Source organism: Triticum dicoccoides, chromosome 4A (genome assembly GCF_002162155.2).
Source record: "Triticum dicoccoides isolate Atlit2015 ecotype Zavitan chromosome 4A, WEW_v2.0, whole genome shotgun sequence".
NCBI classification, from domain to species: Eukaryota; Viridiplantae; Streptophyta; class Magnoliopsida; order Poales; family Poaceae; genus Triticum; species Triticum dicoccoides.
The window spans coordinates 209,895,609-209,913,427 of NC_041386.1; the positions used below are offsets into that span (position 1 = coordinate 209,895,609).

At 49.2% G+C, this 17,819-nt stretch overlaps 2 protein-coding genes across 2 annotated transcripts; both read right to left on the reverse strand.

Moving 5' to 3' along the window:
• Positions 1–13,403: 13,403 nt before the first annotated feature.
• Positions 13,404–14,752, reverse strand: LOC119288850 (putative nuclease HARBI1). Its single transcript, XM_037568372.1, has 2 exons — positions 14,040–14,752; positions 13,404–13,965 (listed from the first exon to the last, which is right to left on the reverse strand). Exons 1-2 carry the CDS (start codon positions 14,698–14,700, stop codon positions 13,724–13,726), a joined length of 903 nt encoding a protein of 300 aa, XP_037424269.1. The 5' UTR covers positions 14,701–14,752; the 3' UTR covers positions 13,404–13,723.
• Positions 14,753–14,889: 137 nt separating this feature from the next.
• Positions 14,890–16,025, reverse strand: LOC119288851 (zinc finger CCCH domain-containing protein 43-like). The gene is made up of 2 exons (XM_037568373.1): positions 15,729–16,025; positions 14,890–15,650 (listed from the first exon to the last, which is right to left on the reverse strand). Exons 1-2 carry the CDS (start codon positions 15,819–15,821, stop codon positions 15,069–15,071), a joined length of 675 nt encoding a protein of 224 aa, XP_037424270.1. The 5' UTR covers positions 15,822–16,025; the 3' UTR covers positions 14,890–15,068.
• Between the last annotated feature and the right edge of the window lie 1,794 nt (positions 16,026–17,819).

Consider the following 17,819-nt stretch of genomic DNA (forward strand, 5'->3'; position numbering starts at 1 on the left):
AGCTTGCGGACGGTAAAGAAGGTCTTTGCCGCTAGCTCACTGTCGGTGTCAAAACCGGTGGATCTTGGGTAGGGGGTCCCAAACTGTGCGTCTAGGCGGATGGTAATAGGAGGCGGGTGACACGATGTTTACCCAGGTTCGGGCCCTCTTGATGGAGGTAATACCCTACGTCCCGCTTGATTGTTCTTGATAATATGAGTAGTACAAGAGTTGATCTACCACGAGATCGAAGAGGCTAAACCCTAGAAGCTAGCCTATGGTATGATTGTTGTTGTTGTTGTTGTTGTTGTTGGTCCTATGGACTAAACCCTCCGGTTTATATAGACACCGGAGGGGGATAGGGTTACACAGAGTCGGTTACAAGGAAGGAGATCTATATATCTGTATTGCCAAGCTTGCCTTCCACACCAAGGAGAGTCCCATCCGGACACGGGATGAAGTCTTCAATCTTGTATCTTCATAGTCCAACAGTCCGGCCAAATGATATAATCCGGCTGTCCGGATACCCCCTAATCCAGGACTCCCTCAATAGCCCCTAAACCAGGCTTCAATGATGATGAGTCCGGCGCACAGATTGTCTTCGGCATTGCAAGGCGGGTTACTCCTCCGAATACTTCATAGAAGATTTTGAACACGAGGATCGTGTCCGACTCTGCAAAACAAGTTCCACATACAACCATAGAGAGAATAATATTTTCACAGATCTAATCTGCCGACGCATTCCGCAGTGTGACCTCACACCACAGCTAGGTCACCATTCGAATCATTTTTCACAACCAACCTCAGCGTGTTTCACGAGGCGGCTTCCTTGGCACGTCTTGTCGAAGCAGAGATCGTGTCCCCTTATTACGGGATTCCCATCAATACGGACGTGGGTAACCCAACTGTGCCATCAATTACGGCGCTTTGGGGATAAGCGAGTTTTACCAGGCTGGTGGGGGCACATAGTTTCGTTCGCCCTTATAAAGGGATAAGGGTTCACCTTTTTCTACCCATGCCCTCTTCCTCCTTGCTCATCCATTCTCGCGCACTCGAGCTCCAGCGCCCAAGTCCACATCCTTCTCCTCAACCCTCTCCAAACATGTCCGAAGCGGGAGGCAAGTGGATGGTCTCCTCCGTTACAGAGGGAGACATCAAAAAGCTACGCGGGGCCGGATACTTAGCCGTGGATATTGCGCACCGGCTGCCAGCCGCGGGGCAGATCGTCCCTACCCCGGAACCTTATGAAAGGGTGGTTTTCCTCACCCACTTCGTCCGCGGACTGGGGTTTCCCCTCCATCCATTCGTCCACGGCCTTATGTTCTATTATGGGCTGGACTTCCATGATCTGGCCCCGAATTTTATCCTCAACATCTCGGCGTTCATCATTGTGTGTGAGGCTTTCCTCCGCATCCGGCCCCACTTCGGCCTGTGGCTGAAGACCTTCAATGTCAAACCGAAGGTAGTAGGCGGCCAACAAGCGGAATGCGGCAGAGCCATGGTGGGAAAAATGCCCAACGTTACATGGCTCGAGGGCTCCTACGTGGAGACCATAAAGGGGTGGCAATCGGGGTGGTTCTACATCACCGAGCCACGCGACACCAACTAGGTGGCGGCCCCCGAGTTTCGAACCGGAATCCCCACGCGGATCACTTCCTGGAAGGAGAAGGGCCTGTCCTGGGGCTCATCGGTGGAGCTGGACGGACTCCAGAAGTGTACCCGAAACATGATAGGCAAGAAACTCAAGCTTGCCAACATAGTCCAGGTCATGCTCTTCTGCCGGATCCTCCCGTGTCAACAACGGGATTTCAACTTATGGGAGTTCGACCCGGCCCAGCACCAGACTCCACGCGAGCTCTTCGACATGACGCATAAGGACGTCTAGAAGGTGATGTTTAAGGGCTCCGGGGTCCCCCCTCCCCTTACTGAGGACCGCGGGCTAAGCGCGACGCGCCCTGCAAATCCGGTAAGTTCTATACATCTCGTAGGTATTTATTTTCCATAGTTTAACCATGTGCGGGATCTGAGCTCCCATGCCTTTGACAAGACTGTGTGGAGACATCGAAGCAGATTGACTGCCCGACCCCTCTACCCGAAGACCCTACAGACGCTCTCCTGACGAAGATGCGGACTCCGGCTCCTTAGGAGGTGCCGGAGAAGAAGATCAAGAAGAAGGCCACGGGAACCCGAAAGAGTTCCTGGCGCCAGGTGGTATCGGACTCATCATCCGGTAACTCCGAGATGCCCTCCTCCTGTGAAAACGAGGAGGAGGAATATGAAGGTTCTCCCCCTCCAGCCGGGGGAGACAAGAAAAGGAAGGCCACCCCAACCGGGGAGGCCGAAGGGTCCAAGAAAGGAAGGACTCTCCTTCCGGACTGTTCCACCACCGCCGTTGACAGCGAAGACAAGTGGTTACTCAGGGCCAAGCCCCTGGCGAAGTCATAAGTATTCGAATACCAGAGTAACTCATAGCATACTTCTATTGTACTACTTTCCCTAACGCCGAATATGATCATGCAGTCTGCCCCGAGCCCGTATCGACGTATCCTCGTCGAGCGGTTCCTTGGACTCGTCGGATATGAATAGTGATACACTTCCAACCGCCTCCTCTCCTCGCCCTACGGACAATGTCGAGCTATTGTCTCAAGGGGCACCGAGCCGGGGGGAGATAGTCCTGGAGGCGCCTCAAGGCGACCTTCCGGACTCCAGGCGCAAAGGGACCAAGACTCCCAAGGGCTCCAAGTTTGGCCCTCAGCCGAACACCGCGCCGGAACCTCCAGTGGTTCCGGACTCCGGCAGGCGGCCCCCTTCCAAGAGGGGCAAGCCGCCCATGCCGGTGACCTCTGTCCATCCAGAGGCACCGGATAACCTGCTGGGAGCGCTTCGTGGCGCTTCCATCGATGAAGAGCACCACACTATTATGAGTGCGGTGATCAAGAAGGTTCAGTCCGCCAAGAGCGGAATCACTGAAGCCTGTGCCAGCCTTCTAACAGGCTTTGAGGTAAGTGTTTAAAATATAGGAAAATATTACCGCATAGACAGTAGCCCCTGATGTTCTGTTTGGTGTTCACAAAGAAAAGCCGAATAGAGGATCAAATAATATCTGCATGAGTCTAATACAAGTATGTTTATATGCGTATGCAGGCTTCGCTACTGATCTCTGCCGCACTTACTGCGGAGGTCGCCACACTGAAGCAGAACCTCGAGCGGTCCGAGAAAGAGCTCGGCCTTGCCAAGAGGCAGCTCGAGAAGAACAAAGGTAAGTAATACCTTGTCTATATATATATATATATATAAAGATGCGGTTGCAAAATGATAGGATTATCATGGATGTGCTAGGGGCCACGACCGAAGTGGTGACCCTGAAGCAAGCGCTGTCCGAGGCCAAAAACAAAGCAGCCAAGGAGCGCACCGAGCGCAAAAAACAAGAGGCATGGGTGGGCGAGGTGCAGCAAGAGCTACAGGCTCTCGTGAAGAGGCACGAGACTTTGGAGCTTGACTCGAAGATGCGAGAGTCTGAGCTTGCCGCGGCCCTCGAGGGCACAAAGCACGCCAAGGCTGAAGCCCAAAAGGCCCTCTAGGAAATTGAGGCGATGAGGAAGATAGCGGCGGGTAAGGCATTCATTATGAAAAGCAAGCATGTGAAAGTAAATTACTTGTTACTTACCCGAGTCTGGAGCTCTCCAGGAGCGTTCGCAGATTTGCCCCGCAGTGTGTCGGATGCCTCAAAGTACTACAAGGCCGAGGAGGGAAGCTCGACAGAGAAGTTGTTCTGGTCTCAGTATACTGGGACCGAACACCCGATGCCTGTGAGCGACCAGCTGAAGCAACTGGTCGAGCTGCACAAGGCGGCCGAACATGCCATGAGGGGCCTTATAGTCCGGATGTGGCCTGGCGACTCCCTTCCCAACAGCTACTTCGGCCTGGTGATGCGGCTTGTGGATGCCTGCCCACGGCTGGAAGTCATAAAGCGGTCCGTCTGCATCGAAGGTGCACGCCGGGCTTTTGCCCGTGTGAAGGTGCACTGGGCCAAGATGGATGCCGAGAAGCTGGTGAAGGAGGGGCCGCCGCAGGGCAAGGAGCATCGCCACCCTGAAATGTATTATGAGGGTGTCCTGAAGGGTGCCCGTCTTGTGGCGGATGAGTGTGCGAAGGATGTAATTTTTGAATGAACTTGCTCGTGTGATCCTGTATTATGAAAACTTGTTCATGTTCGCTATGCAACGCATGTTTGAATTTAAAATATTACCTTCTGTGCGGCTGTTTATCAAATTTGAGAGATGACCAATCGTCGGCTTCTGCCCCCATGCCACGAGTGCTGGGGTGTTCGGCATAAATCTGAGCACTCTTTTTCCCATTGTTGGGTCCTTCGAGGGAGGTGCTCAGCGCAACGAACAAGGCAATCATACTATAATGCTTTATCACTCTCACTTAGCCATAGAAGTCTACAATTTTAAATTTTGGCGAAGCCCCTAGTATTTGGAAGGCCGAATTCGGGGCGCTATACATGCCTAAGCCGCACAAACCTGACTCCTCTCCCTAAGCAGCATAAGTCTTTAGGGACTCGAAACCTCTTGAACAACGACCAGCTCTTGCCTTATCATGACAGTCAGTTTTAGCTTTCTCTACTGAGGTGCTTGCCCAGATGAACCGGGGCACAATCGCAGTAGTTCTCCCAGTGCTACCTTAGCCGATATAGCGGAACTTAAGGTACCAAAACATGGGAGCCGGGCAAACCCAACTATTGACCCAAGACATGATTCAGAGCTGATGCATATAATGCTATAAGTCCGGGGTGCCGCACTATCGAAAGTGTTCGGACTTCTCACGCCGTATTATGGGGTATGCTTAAGCCCCTGGCGTATTGGCCGTACCAGAGTGTATGTGTGTTGAATGTCATGAATGAACACACACACATATATATATATATATATAAGGAATAAAGAATGCGGTAATAGTCTAGTGCTATGCATTGTTTAAAAAAGGTGCGTCGAAGCAGAATGATACAAGTAGTGCGATAAGCAAAAAGTAGGACTATTTGACATGTCCCCTCCAAGGGCAAGCTGAGGAATGGTATTTAAAGCAGGTATTTCACTCGTTATCAGAGACCACTTGGGAATTCCATGGTGTGACGTAGCTTTCTGCCTCCTTGGTTGTTGTATCGTGTGTCCAGCAATCATACTGCCGGACGAGGTTTCCAGAGAGTAAAGTCCTGAAAGAGAGAAAAAATAACAAAGCAGGATGCCCCTAGTGCGGTTGAGCCGCGTTTTGGGGCGTGCCGTAGTCGTGCCCCCCCCACCTACGCCCATGGTATTTTCAATGCGTAATTATGTACGCGTGGCACGGATTTTGCCGTTTGGCTGGGACTGGGGTGGGGGCCGCATTGCTATGCGAGCTCGGAACGTGCCAGATTACTCCGGGCGCGCTTGACGGTGTCCGGGTGTTTAATCACCAAACTGGTGGATTGCCTGAAGAGGCTGCTTTGTGCTTCTGCTGCGAGGGCCGCATTGTGCTCCTCCGTGCGGAGAGAGCGCTATGTGTTTCCATTGACTGTGATGACCCCCCGAGGTCCTGGCATCTTGAGCTTTAGGTGTGCATAATGCGGTACCGCATTGAATCTTGCAAATGTGGTTCGCTCGAGCAGTGCGTGATAGCGACTGCGGAACGGGACTATGTCGAAGATTAACTCCTTGCTCCCGAAGTTATCCGGGGATCCGAAGACCACTTCCAGTGTGACTGAGCCTGTGCAATGGGCCTCTACACCTGGTATGACGCCTTTGAAGGTCGTTTTTGTGGGTTTGATCCTTGAGGGGTCTATACCCATTTTGCGCACTGTGTCCTGATAAAGCAGGTTCAGGCTGCTGCCGCCATCCATAAGGACTCGAGTGAGGTGAAATCCGTCGATGATTGGGTCTAGGACCAGTGCGGCGAATCCGCCATGACAGATACTAGTGGGGTGGTCCCTGCGATCAAAGGTGATCAGACAGGAGGACCATGGGTTGAACTTTGGGGCGACTGGCTCCAACGCATATACGTCCCTTAGCGCACGCTTCCGCTCCCTCTTGGGGATGTGGGTTGTGTATATCATTTTCACCGTCCGCACTTGTGGGGGGGACCTCTTCTGTCCTCCGGTGTTCGGCGGCCGGGGCTCCTCCTCGTTATCGCTATGTAACCCCTTATATTTATTTTCAGCATTTAACTTGCTGGCCTGCTTGAACACCCAACATTCCCTGTTGGTGTGGTTGGCTGGCTTGTCGTGGGTGCCGTGTATTTGACATGAGAGATCGAGTATACGGTCCAAACTGGACGGGCTCGGAGTGCTTCTTTTGAATGGCTTTTTCCGCTGACCGGGTTTAGAGCCTCTGAATCCAGCATTGACTGACGTATCCTCGGTATTGTCGCTGTTGGTGCGGCGCTTGTGTTTGTTGCGACGTGACCTGCCATTGCTATCCTTGGTATCTGAAGTACCATGGTTCTTTGATATGTTATTGCTGCGAGCCAGCCAGCTGTCCACTCCCGCGCAAAAGCGGGTCATGAGTGTCGTGAGGGCTGCCATAGATTTCGGCTTTTCCTGGCCAAGGTGCCGGGCGAGCCACTCGTCACGGATGTTGTGCTTAAAAGCTGCTAGGGCCTCTGCATCCGGACAGTCGACGATTTGATTTTTCTTTGTCAGGAACCGTGTCCAGAATTGCCTGGCCGATTCCTCTGGCTGCTGAATTATGTGGCTCAAGTCATCGGCATCTAGTGGTCGCACATAAGTGCCCTGGAAGTTGTCGAGGAATGCGGCTTCCAGATCTTCCTAACAACCAATGGATTCTACTGGCAGGCTGTTGAGCCAATGCCGAGCTGGTCCTTTGAGTTTGAGTGGGAGGTATTTGATGGCGTGTAGATCATCACCGCGGGCCATGTGGATGTGCAGGAGGAAGTCCTCGATCCATACCGCAGGATCTGTTGTACCGTCGTATGATTCGATATTTACGGGTTTGAAACCCTCTGGGATTTGGTGATCCATTACTTCGTCTGTGAAGCATAGGGGGTGTGCGGCGCCTCTATACTGGGCTATATCACGACGCAACTCAAATGAGTCTTGTCTGCTGTGTTCGGCCCGACCGGATTTACTTTTACTGTATCTGGCGTGACGGTTATCATCTCGCGTAATGGCGCGCCCTCATGATCCGTAGATCGATCTTGCGTGTTTTGCTTTGTCCTCCAATACGTCTCGCAGGTCTAGCGTGTTTCTCCGTGCCTTGACATTTTTATTTGAGTGGCGTCGGGGTGCGGGCTGAGCTTTTGGCTGAAATACCTCCCTGTCGCGGCCACGAGGTGGCCGATCAGCCGCGTCATACGCTGGAGATGTAGGTTTTAATGTTTCCTCCTCTAGTCGGGGTAGCAACCTGCGCTTTGGGTAACTCTTGGAGGGGCGTTCAAGTTCATATTCCTCGGCCACAAGGACTTCAGTCCATCTGTCAGCTAGCAAATCTTGATCAGCTTGAAGCTGTTGTTTCTTTTTCTTAAGGCTATTTGCCGTGGCTATAAGCCGGCGCTTGAAGCGCTCTTGCTCGACGGGATCCTCAGGCACGACAAATTCTTCATCATCGAGGCTAGCCTCGTCTTCAGAGGGAGGCATGTAATTATCATCCTCCGCCTCTCCATCTGCCGCTCTCTCGGGAGGGCTAGCTTCTCCATCCTCCTGCTCTAAATCTTGCTGGAGGGGATTATCATCATCTTCGGCACTGTCCGGAGTGCTATTATCTCCTATGCCGGTATCACCGCTTTTGCCTTGGCGAGACTTAGAGCGGCGCCGCTGACGTTGGCGCTTGGGTTGCTTCTTGGAGGGGTCATCCTCCGTTGTCCCGTCGCCATTGCCTTCTTTGGGTGTGTCCACCATATATACATTATATGATGAGGTGGCAGTGGTTCTTGTTCGTCTCCTGCATCGTCGTCCATACTGTCGATGTCTTCAGAGTCGAAGTCGAGCATGTCGGTCAAATTGTCGACAGTGGCTACTAAGTGGGTGGTGGGTGGGCGGCGAATTTCTTCGTCATCCGCATCCCAATCCTGCCAGACATAGTTCGGCCAGGACTCTCCTGACAAGGAGAGAGACCTTAATGAGTTCAGCATGTCGCCAAAGGGCGAGTGCTGAAAGATATCCGCGGAGGTCAACTCCATGATCGGCGCCCAGTCGGATTCGATAGGCACGGGCGCAGGCGGTTCGGAGTTTGTGGCCGGGGAAGAATCCAACAGTTTGGTGTCACGACTCTCGTGAAGGGTAAGGTCGATACTCGGCTCGATCGCCGCTGAGAATGCGGCCTCCGTGGCGGGGTCTATCCACCCATCCATGGATGGCGCAATTGGCTCCGAATTGAGGGTCGGAGTGGTTGCCGGTACGGTGTCCTGAACACTGTCCGATGCTAGAGCTAAATCATGCTCATCGTGACCGTGTGGTGCACTCGGCAGGGTCTCGATTCCGTCGAAGATCAAGTCTCCGCAGATGTCGGTTGTGTAGTTTAAGCTTCCAACCCTGACCTGGTGGCTAGGGGCGTAACTCTCGATCTGCTCCAGATGGCCAAGCGAGTTGGCCCGTAGTGCCAAGCCGCCGAATACAAAGATCTGTCCGGGGAGAAAAGTCTCACCCTGGACTGCATCGCTATCCATGATCGAAGGAGCCATCAAGCCTAACGATGACAACACAGAGGAACTCTCAATGAAAGCACCAATGTCGGTGTCAAAACCGGTGGATCTCGGGTAGGGGGTCCCGAACTGTGCGTCTAGGCGGATGGTAACAGGAGGCGGGTGACATGATGTTTACCCAGGTTCGGGCCCTCTTGATGGAGGTAATACCCTACGTAGTGCTTGATTGTTCTTGATAATATGAGTAGTACAAGAGTTGATCTACCATGAGATCGAAGAGGCTAAACCCTAGAAGCTAGCCTATGGTATGATTGTTGTTGTTGTTGTTGGTCCTACGGACCAAACCCTCCGGTTTATATAGACATCGGAGGGGGCTAGGGTTACACAGAGTCGGTTACAAGGAAGGAGATCTATATATCCATATTGCCAAGCTTCCCTTCCACGCCAAGGAGAGTCCCATCCGGACACGGGACGAAGTCTTCTATCTTCTATCCTCATAGTCCAACAGTCCGGCCGAAGGATATAATTCGGCTGTCCGGATACCCCCTAATCTAGGACTCCCTCACTCACAAAAAGCAGACTACTTGCGGATGGCAATGATTCTTTGTCGTCTGCTAGCAGACGGCAAAGAAGTGGGTGGGGTCCAGTGGAGGCCCAAGCCCTAACGGCCCACTAGCCCCACCTCTTCCTCTTCTCCTCCTCCTCTTCTTCTTCTTCTTCTTCTTCTTCTTCTTCTTCTTCTTCTTCTTCTTCTTCTTCTTCTTCTTCTTCTTATTTTCTCCTCCTCCTCCTCCTCCTCCTCTTCTTCTTCTTCTTCTTCTTCTTCTTCTTCTTCTTCTTCTTCTTCTTCTTCTTCTTCTTCTTCTTCTTCTTCTTCTTCTTCTTCTTCTTCTTCTTCTTCTTCTTCTTCTTCTTCTTCTTCTTCTTCTTCTTCTTCTTCTTCTTCTTCTTCTTCTTCTTCTTCTTCTTCTTCTTCTTCTTCTTCTTCTTCTTCTTCTTCTTCTTCTTCTTCTTCTTCTTCTTCTTTTTCTTTTTCTTCTTCTTCGTCTTCTTCTTCTTCTTCTTCTTCTTCTTCTTCTTCTTCTTGTTCTTCTTCGAGGGGTCGAGGGTCGAGATTAGGCATGCGTCGGCGCCAACGAAACCGGGTCGAGGATCACTGGTCGCCAAAGGGGTCAAGGGTCAGGGCAGAGGGTCAAGCATCGCCGGTCTCCAAGGGGTCAAGGGCGGAGGGGTCGAGAAACTTCCGGTCCAAGTGCTGACCGACTGGTGTCGTAGCTTAAGATGAGGACGTCCCCGAGCTGAAGGTCATGAGCGTGGGTGAACTGCTTCCATCCGTGCGTGAAGAACGGATGGAAGAAGTTTGCCCGCGCTGATGACCTTTAGCTCGGGGACGTCTGCATCTTAAGCTACGACAACAGCCGCCCAATGCTCACAATGAAGGGGTCGAGGGCCGAGGGGTCAAGGGTCGAGGATCTTCCGGTCCGAGTGCTGACCGACTAGTGTCCTAGCTAAAGATGAGGATGTCCCAGAGCTGAAGGTCATGAGCATGGGTTAACTGCTTCCATCCGTGCGCGAAGAATGGATGGAAGCAGTTCGCCCATGCTTATGACCTTCAGCTCGGGCACGTCCGCATCTTAAGCTACGACACTAGCCGCCCAATGCTCACAATGAAGGGGTCGAGAGTCGCCGAGGGGTCGAGGTGTCGAGGGCGAGGCATGGGTCGAGGTTAGGGGTGCGTCGGCACCGACGGAACCAGGTCGAGGTTAGGGGTGCGTCGGCGCCGACGGAACCAGGTCGAGGTTAGGGGTTGCGTCAGCGCTGATAGAACCGGGCCGAGGATCGCTGGTCCCCAAGGGGTTGACGGTCGGGGCAGAGGGGTTCCTAAGTTTTGATGTACTTGATGATGATACACTAGCTAGTACTATCATACACATTATTATTCATGTCGGTATTAAAAAAATTATGTTGTACTAATTTGGTTTACTCTATGTCATGGAAGGTGTTGAAAGATAGTGGGCATGGGTAAGGAGCACTCCGAGGCTCCTTCTTCATTGGTGTGTGGTGGGAGGGGTACTTCCATTCCGCCCCAGACTCTCTGGGGTGTTGAAGATACTGGTGGGCGCTTCTTTGTTGATGTCATTGCCCACCGGGGGAGGAGGTCAGGGAGGACGTAGCCGTGGGAGAGGTAGGCAAGCTCCTATGCCTTCCTTGCCACCACCCCTAGCTGATTCACCCGAGCACAAGACTGCTAGGGTGAACGGGTCTGAGGAGGAGGCTACGCGGACTCCGGTCCATGAGCCTCGGGTCGAGGGCCTTCGGCCCACGAGAATTGGCCCTATGAGACTCCGTCCCCGGAGACGTCCGGATGGGGTGCCTGGATGGGTCTGCCTGAGGGGCCGAGTGGCCTTGCCGATGGTGGCGGGGGTCCGACTGATAGCGAGGGCGAGGTGGTTAGTGGCCACCGTCTACCTGCGTGGTTGTGCACGACTCCAGTCCGTGTCGGTGACCCGCGAGCAGAGGTGGTTGATTTACCCTGATGGGGAGAGGGAAGTGCATATTTACTCTCTTTGTACCATTTGCCTTCATGTTTCTTCAAATATCTAATGTGTTGGCCTTGTCATACTGCAGGGGTTGGCACCAGTTGATATTGTGCGCAGGCCCAACTCCGTCCTTGGTGTGCTTTGCCGGCAAAACTTCCCAGGTTTTGTCATGTTGCCCGGTGAGGGTCAGGTTACGGAGCTAGGATTGAGCTGGGAGCACTACTTGGTTGCCCCAGCCCCACCAGAGGTGATGATCAACGGTGTCTTGTGCCACGCGAGTGCAGAGATGGTGATCAAAAGCTTTTGGGTAATTTCTCCTTTACACAATTAAAATTCTTCAAATAGCTAGTTATTGTACTAATCAATGTTGTCTCATTTGATTGCAGACCTTCTACATGTGTGAGGAGGGATATAGGAGGCCACGACAAAGGTTATCGACACCGAGTGTAGGCGCCTACTACAGAACTTACGGCATGAGGCTCGGGTGCAGGCTGTTCGAGACTACTACGCCTCGCGTCGTATTAAGAAGCCCAAGCCGGCATGTCGCGAGAAGTTTCTGCAGAAGGAGCAGTACATGATGGTAATTACCTATTCTTAAGGCCTTGTACTTAGTTTCCTTGATTTCATTCGTAGGTGTTGCGCTCAAGTTTCTCTTTACTAACTTAGGTGCCCCCGAGATGGTGTGTGGATCAGATGGACTGTTGGGAGGTGTTGGTCGTAGAGTGGTTCTCAAAGGAATGGCTTGCCCAGCACAACAATGCCAAGGACAAGCATACCCAAATGGTTGGTGTGCCACAAAATCAAGGCAGCGCCAACTTATTTCAGTTTGGGCGGAACTGGGTATGTGGTTTCCTTCATAATTCATGCAATTCATTCTTCATGCTAGCTTGAGACCTTTAATTACTAATTTACTTTTTTCCTCTCTTTCAGGAAAAACACAATAAAGTGGAGGTGCTAGAGGTGTTCGACCTCTATGCCATGGCCCATAGTGGGTCATACAAGAAGGTCAAAGCATTCGAGGCATCTAACCTCGATAATCCAAAGAACTTCACAACATCATCTCCCCCAAAAAACTCGTGAAGTATAGAGATAAGGGGAAGGCGAGGAAAGGGGAGGACTTTAACCCGAGCAGGCAGTTCGATCCGGAGCTGGTGATGATATCTGGTGGCAGGAGGTCCCATGGCTCGATAGCCATTGGAGATGGACTTATCGGTTGTCCTCGCACTCTCCCGGAGATAAAGGCATGCCAGCCGAGCTCCTCGCCTGAAATGAGGCCTCGTCAACGTCCAGTCGAGCTCACCTTCTAGGTTAGTTATACGGACTCAGCTATCTTTCCACCATTACATTGTGTGTGCGGCCATCGATGATTACAATGCTAATGAGGAGTGGTGTTGCAGGCTGCTCTTCAAAGTGAGAGAGATAGAACCCAGGCGCTTTTGGCAGATAGGGGCCGGGAGGTGGAGGAGAAGCAGCGGGAGTTGGAGGAGAAGACAACAAGGCTGATTGAGGAGGAGAGGGCACGAAATGACTTGCAGAACCGGACCTTGTACGAGCTCCACGTGGTAAGTTTCTTCTTCATATTAGCCAAATTATTCATGTAATGTTCGTTCCATTACTAACGAGTATGGCTGACCCGTCAAAACCAAATGTGCATTCTATGTGCCAGAAGGCCAGTCAGACGCCTCTGTCGATGCCAGAGATTGCTCTGGGGACCACGATGAGTTTAATTTGAATGCTTATTAGTTACTAGTATTAACATTTGAGTGTCGTCATGCGAACGAGACATTGCAAATGATCTTTGGTGCAGCATGCCTCCAGACAAGCATCACACGATCCTTCTCCAGGTGGTGGTACCGGCACGAGCCGCGCCAGTGCTTTAGCTTCGTGATGATGGTATGTTTTCTCTAGTGTTTTGCGTAAGAAATGCATAAAGACCTAGACTTAGGATGTGTTTGGTTGAGCTGCAGATTCTGAAAAAGCTGCTGTCGAAAAGCTGCTGTGAAAATGCTGCTGTACAAAAGCTGGAGGCTGTTTGGTTAAAACGACTGTGAAATTGTAGATGTGGTTGTGAATTGTCTGTAATGCCCCTGAGACCTGAGTGAGTTTGTTTATATGCTGATTGACTGTAAAGCAGTGATATATATACATTTGTAGGTAATTGAACTATCATTTTTCAAAGGAGAAAAATTACAATTCAGGCCATTCATTGCTAACATATACGCAAACGACTATACTTCGATGTTGCATAAAATATATAGTGATCCCATAATATTATTACAAAACACATGCACCATACAAAACACATATGGTTCACATGATGATGACCTCTGTCAACATAGCTGAACTTATGTTGCCATCGCTAGACAAGCATCGGCTATCCTACTACGAATATTGTTCATGCTTTCTTCGTTCTCCTCCTCTTCAACCGGATCGGTTTGTGTTGGTGCCACCTCTCGCCGTAGCACTGGAGGTACATACTCATCATCGACATCACATTTATCAAAAAAATTGTCACGCAACTTGCTATCACGAATGAAATTATGCAATGCCATGCAAGCAATGATGATATGCTTCTATGTACGAGGTGAGAAACTTGGGACTCCTTTCAATATGTGCCACTTCTGCTTGAGCACCCCGAAAGTACGTTTAACAACATTTCGAAGGGATGAATGTAGAAAGTTGAACACCTCATACTTCCCTTGAGGTGGACGGTCACGACAAAGACGGAATTCCAGTAGATGGTATGTACTCCCCTTGAAAGGAGCAAGGTATCCCGTTCGATTTGGATATCCAGAGTCCACAAGATAATATTTCCCTGAAAATGTACAAGAAATTAGCGTCACACATAAGAATAGAATTACCGATGGGATTTTTTTTAGTATGTTATACCTTTGGGAGGTACGGGAAATGAAGAGAAATGTGATAATGCATGATTTGGGATCCTTGTGTCATGTGCACAACCCGGCCAACCCGCAACCACAAAGGTAAACCTCATGTGAAAGTCACATATTGCAAGCACATTCTGAGATGTAAAAACATGCCGACATCTATGGTTAACCGCATCATCCGCTGGTACTGAAACTGGCACATGTGATCCATCTATTGCACCAATAGCACCTTTGAAATGAGGCCAAAAACGTTCATCTTTAATACTTTCATGCTCATAGCTAAAAGTAGGATCTGTCGGTTTGATGATATCTTTCGCTAACTTGCGCAAACATAACAGAACTTCCTTAAACTTTGTATGAACTGTCCAAAGTGACCGTACAAAGCGGTTCTCAACTTGAGCAAATGATTGAGGGCCTCCAACGATCCATAAGAACATGGCCAGTGACTCAATTGAGGAAACATTAGTGGTTGATGTCAAACCATATGTAGAGACAAGCAAATCATGAAGTGCAATGAAAACATTAGTGCTCATCTGAAACATTTTATAAAAGTATTGGGGACGACCATAACACTCCATGACCCATTGAAGTCCTGTTTGCTGAGGCAATCTATATATTTTGTTCATGTACCGCTCAACATAGAGGTTACCTAGGTTTCCCATGATAGCAGCCTGCTTCCCAAGTTCAGCTAGAACTTCCAATCCCTCCTGGCCCTTTTTGGCCACTTCTTCCATCCTTGAATCCATCTACACAGGAACATAAAGATGTTAAAATACAATCATGGTTCCATCATGGTCAACAACTTAAGAAATAATTTTAACAATATGTATACTGCTAGAAACATAAACAAATATTGTTCACAACACAATCATGTCGCGACAAATGAAATAAATATGGTTCATAACATAAGCAAGCATGGTTCCAGAACATAAGCAAATATGGTTCACAACATAAGCAAATATGGTCTACAACAAAACACATTTGATCCACAAGACCACGACGTAACCAAATATAGTTCTAGAACATAAGCCTACACATGCTTCAACATCTCCCTCTCATGCTCCCTCTTCAGATAATCAAGCCTCCCTTCTTTTGTTTCAAGAGCATTGAAGATTTCCCTAAAGTCAGGCTTCACCATAAGAGTGAGCGTTGTGTGCATGAGAGCAGTTTCTTCTTTGACACCACATTCTTTCACCATCTTCATGACCTCTGAAATGGGAGGGACATGGTTGGTTGGCGCTGATGATGCCTCCACACTTGAGGTTATCTTGTCGACTCCACTTTCTATCTTCTGACATGTCTGCTTGTAAAACCGTAAGAAGGGACTCTTTTCATCCTTCTCCTCATTTACATTAGAGGGTTGCTTGCGCTTCTTGCTTGCACTTGGTTTCTTCATAGAGGACAATTTTATTTCAGCATTATCTTCTGGTTTCTCCAAAAGAACTGCATTGTCATCACTTGATTCATCGGAGAAAATATCTCCAGCACAAGAAGCACTAGCCCCAGTGACATGTACATTCTGAAATATGACATGCAAATCTTCAAGGTGCTTTGGTCCATGCCTTTTGAACTTCAAATGGTTGCATTTCTTTTTTGTCCTCTCCTGGCATCTCTAAAATAATAATAAGAATGCAGGTTAGGTACTGCAATCATATAAAGCATGTCAATTAAAAAAATTGCAAACTCTTACCACAAGATGTTCGTCCCACCATTCTTTTGAGCAATCAACGGTCCCCTTTTCATCATTCCATCCAAGTCCAATAGCTTCATTTTTCAGCTCCATGAACCAAACATACTCATTTTTTATTGCATCCCATTTGTTCTTGAATTTATCCTTGGGATACTTCTTTCCCGTTCTTGCTTCCCATTTCTCCAAAACATTTTTCCAGCCCTTCTTGCTTAGATGACCTAATGGTCTATTTCCATTTGAAACCTCTTCTCTCAATATATCAATGAGTTTCTTCAAATGGGCATCATCCCACACAACCTTTTCAGTCATACTTCAGTCAATAAAAAAATGACATAGCACTAGATCAATATATATGGTCCAGCAATCAATTGCATAGCAATCTGCAGCAAGCAATCATGCAATGTAGAGCAAAATGCAGCAAGTATTCATCACTGTACAGGAACACATGACAATGTGCAGCGATACTATCAAAATTCCATTGATTTCACATCAATATACAACAATATGACAAGCAATATGCATCATCCCATCAAAATTTCATCCACTTTACATCATAAATACACAACAATATGAACGAGCAAAAAAATCAGCCTCTTTCTACTTGTACAGGAGGTGGGAGGGGGTTGGGGAGTGGAAGGAAAGGGGCGCAGTACCTTGCAGAATGGAGGGAGTAGGTCGCGCTGGAGTTGCGGGAGGCGTCGCCGGCGGCTGGGCGCGCGGCGGTGGAGGGCCGGCGGCAGAGGAGGGATGAGGTCGCGGCGGGGAGGGGCCGCGGGGAGGCGAAGGGAGGAGGTCCGGCGGGCAGTGGACGAGGGAGGAGGTCGCAGCGGGGAGGCGACGCGGGAGGCGGCGCCGGTGGCTGGGCGCGCGGCGGTGGAGGGCCGGCGGTGGTGCTGGCGGCGGCTAGGAACCCTAGCTGCCGCTCGGGTGGATGGGGAGAATGAGGGGTGGGGCGTGCTGCTGGATGTCTCGCTCGGGAGGAATAGGCCCAATCGTTTTTCACTTGCGAGTGGCAAACGTGGGTAAATACTACTAAACTTCCAGGGGACAACTAAAAGTGCACGATTGAAGTTGGGGGTTTCGCTGCTGCGAAAATACACTACGGGGAAGCACTAGCTTTTGCAACTTCTGCTTCTCTTTTCTCCCCCTTTGGTTAGCTTATATCTTCCAAAAGCCAGAATCTGGCTGCAAAAGCTCAACCAAACACAGCCTTAGCTTTATTTCCTCCAAAATGCTTACCACAATGACCTAGACTTAGCTTATCTTCCTCCAAAATGACATAATTAGCTTACTTAGCTCCAAAATGATCTATATTTAGCTTTGTTTCCTCCAAAATGACCTAGCTCTAATATGCTTAGTTGCGTAGGTTTGCTCAATAATGACATACACTTCGCTTACTTATATAAAAAATGGCAAAATTAGCTTACTTAGGTTTGAAATGGCATAACAACCTTGGTAACCTCATATATGTCATACACTTAGCTTATTTTCCTCAAAAATGACAGCTTAATTAGCTCCAAAATGATCAATTTTACCTAATTTAGCTCCAAAATGAGCTAAGTTAGCTCTAAAATGCTAAATTGGCTCTAATATGCTTAGTTACCTAGGTTAGCTCAATAAAGACCTATACTTAGCTTACTTATGTCAAAAATGGCATAATATTCCTAGTTAACTCAAAAATGGCATAATTAGCTAGGTTAGCTCCAAAATGAACCATTTTACCTAGGTTAGCTCCAATATGATCCATTTTACCTAGGTTAGCTCCAAAATGACCAAGTTTACCTAGGTTAGCTCCAATATGATCCATTTTAGCTAGGTTAGCTCCAAAATGATCAATTTTACCTACGTTAGCTCAAAATGGCATAATTACTTATGTTAGCACAAAAATGACCTATACTTACCTTATTTTCCTCCAAATTGACATAATAAGCTTAGTTAGCTCAAAATGGCATAATTACCTATGTAAGATCTAAAATGTCACAAATAAGGAATAAGAAGAAGAAAAACAAGGAAGAGGAGAAAAAGAAAGAATATATAGAAGACGAAAGAGAAGAAAAAGAAAGAATAAAAGAAGAACAATGAGAAGGAAAA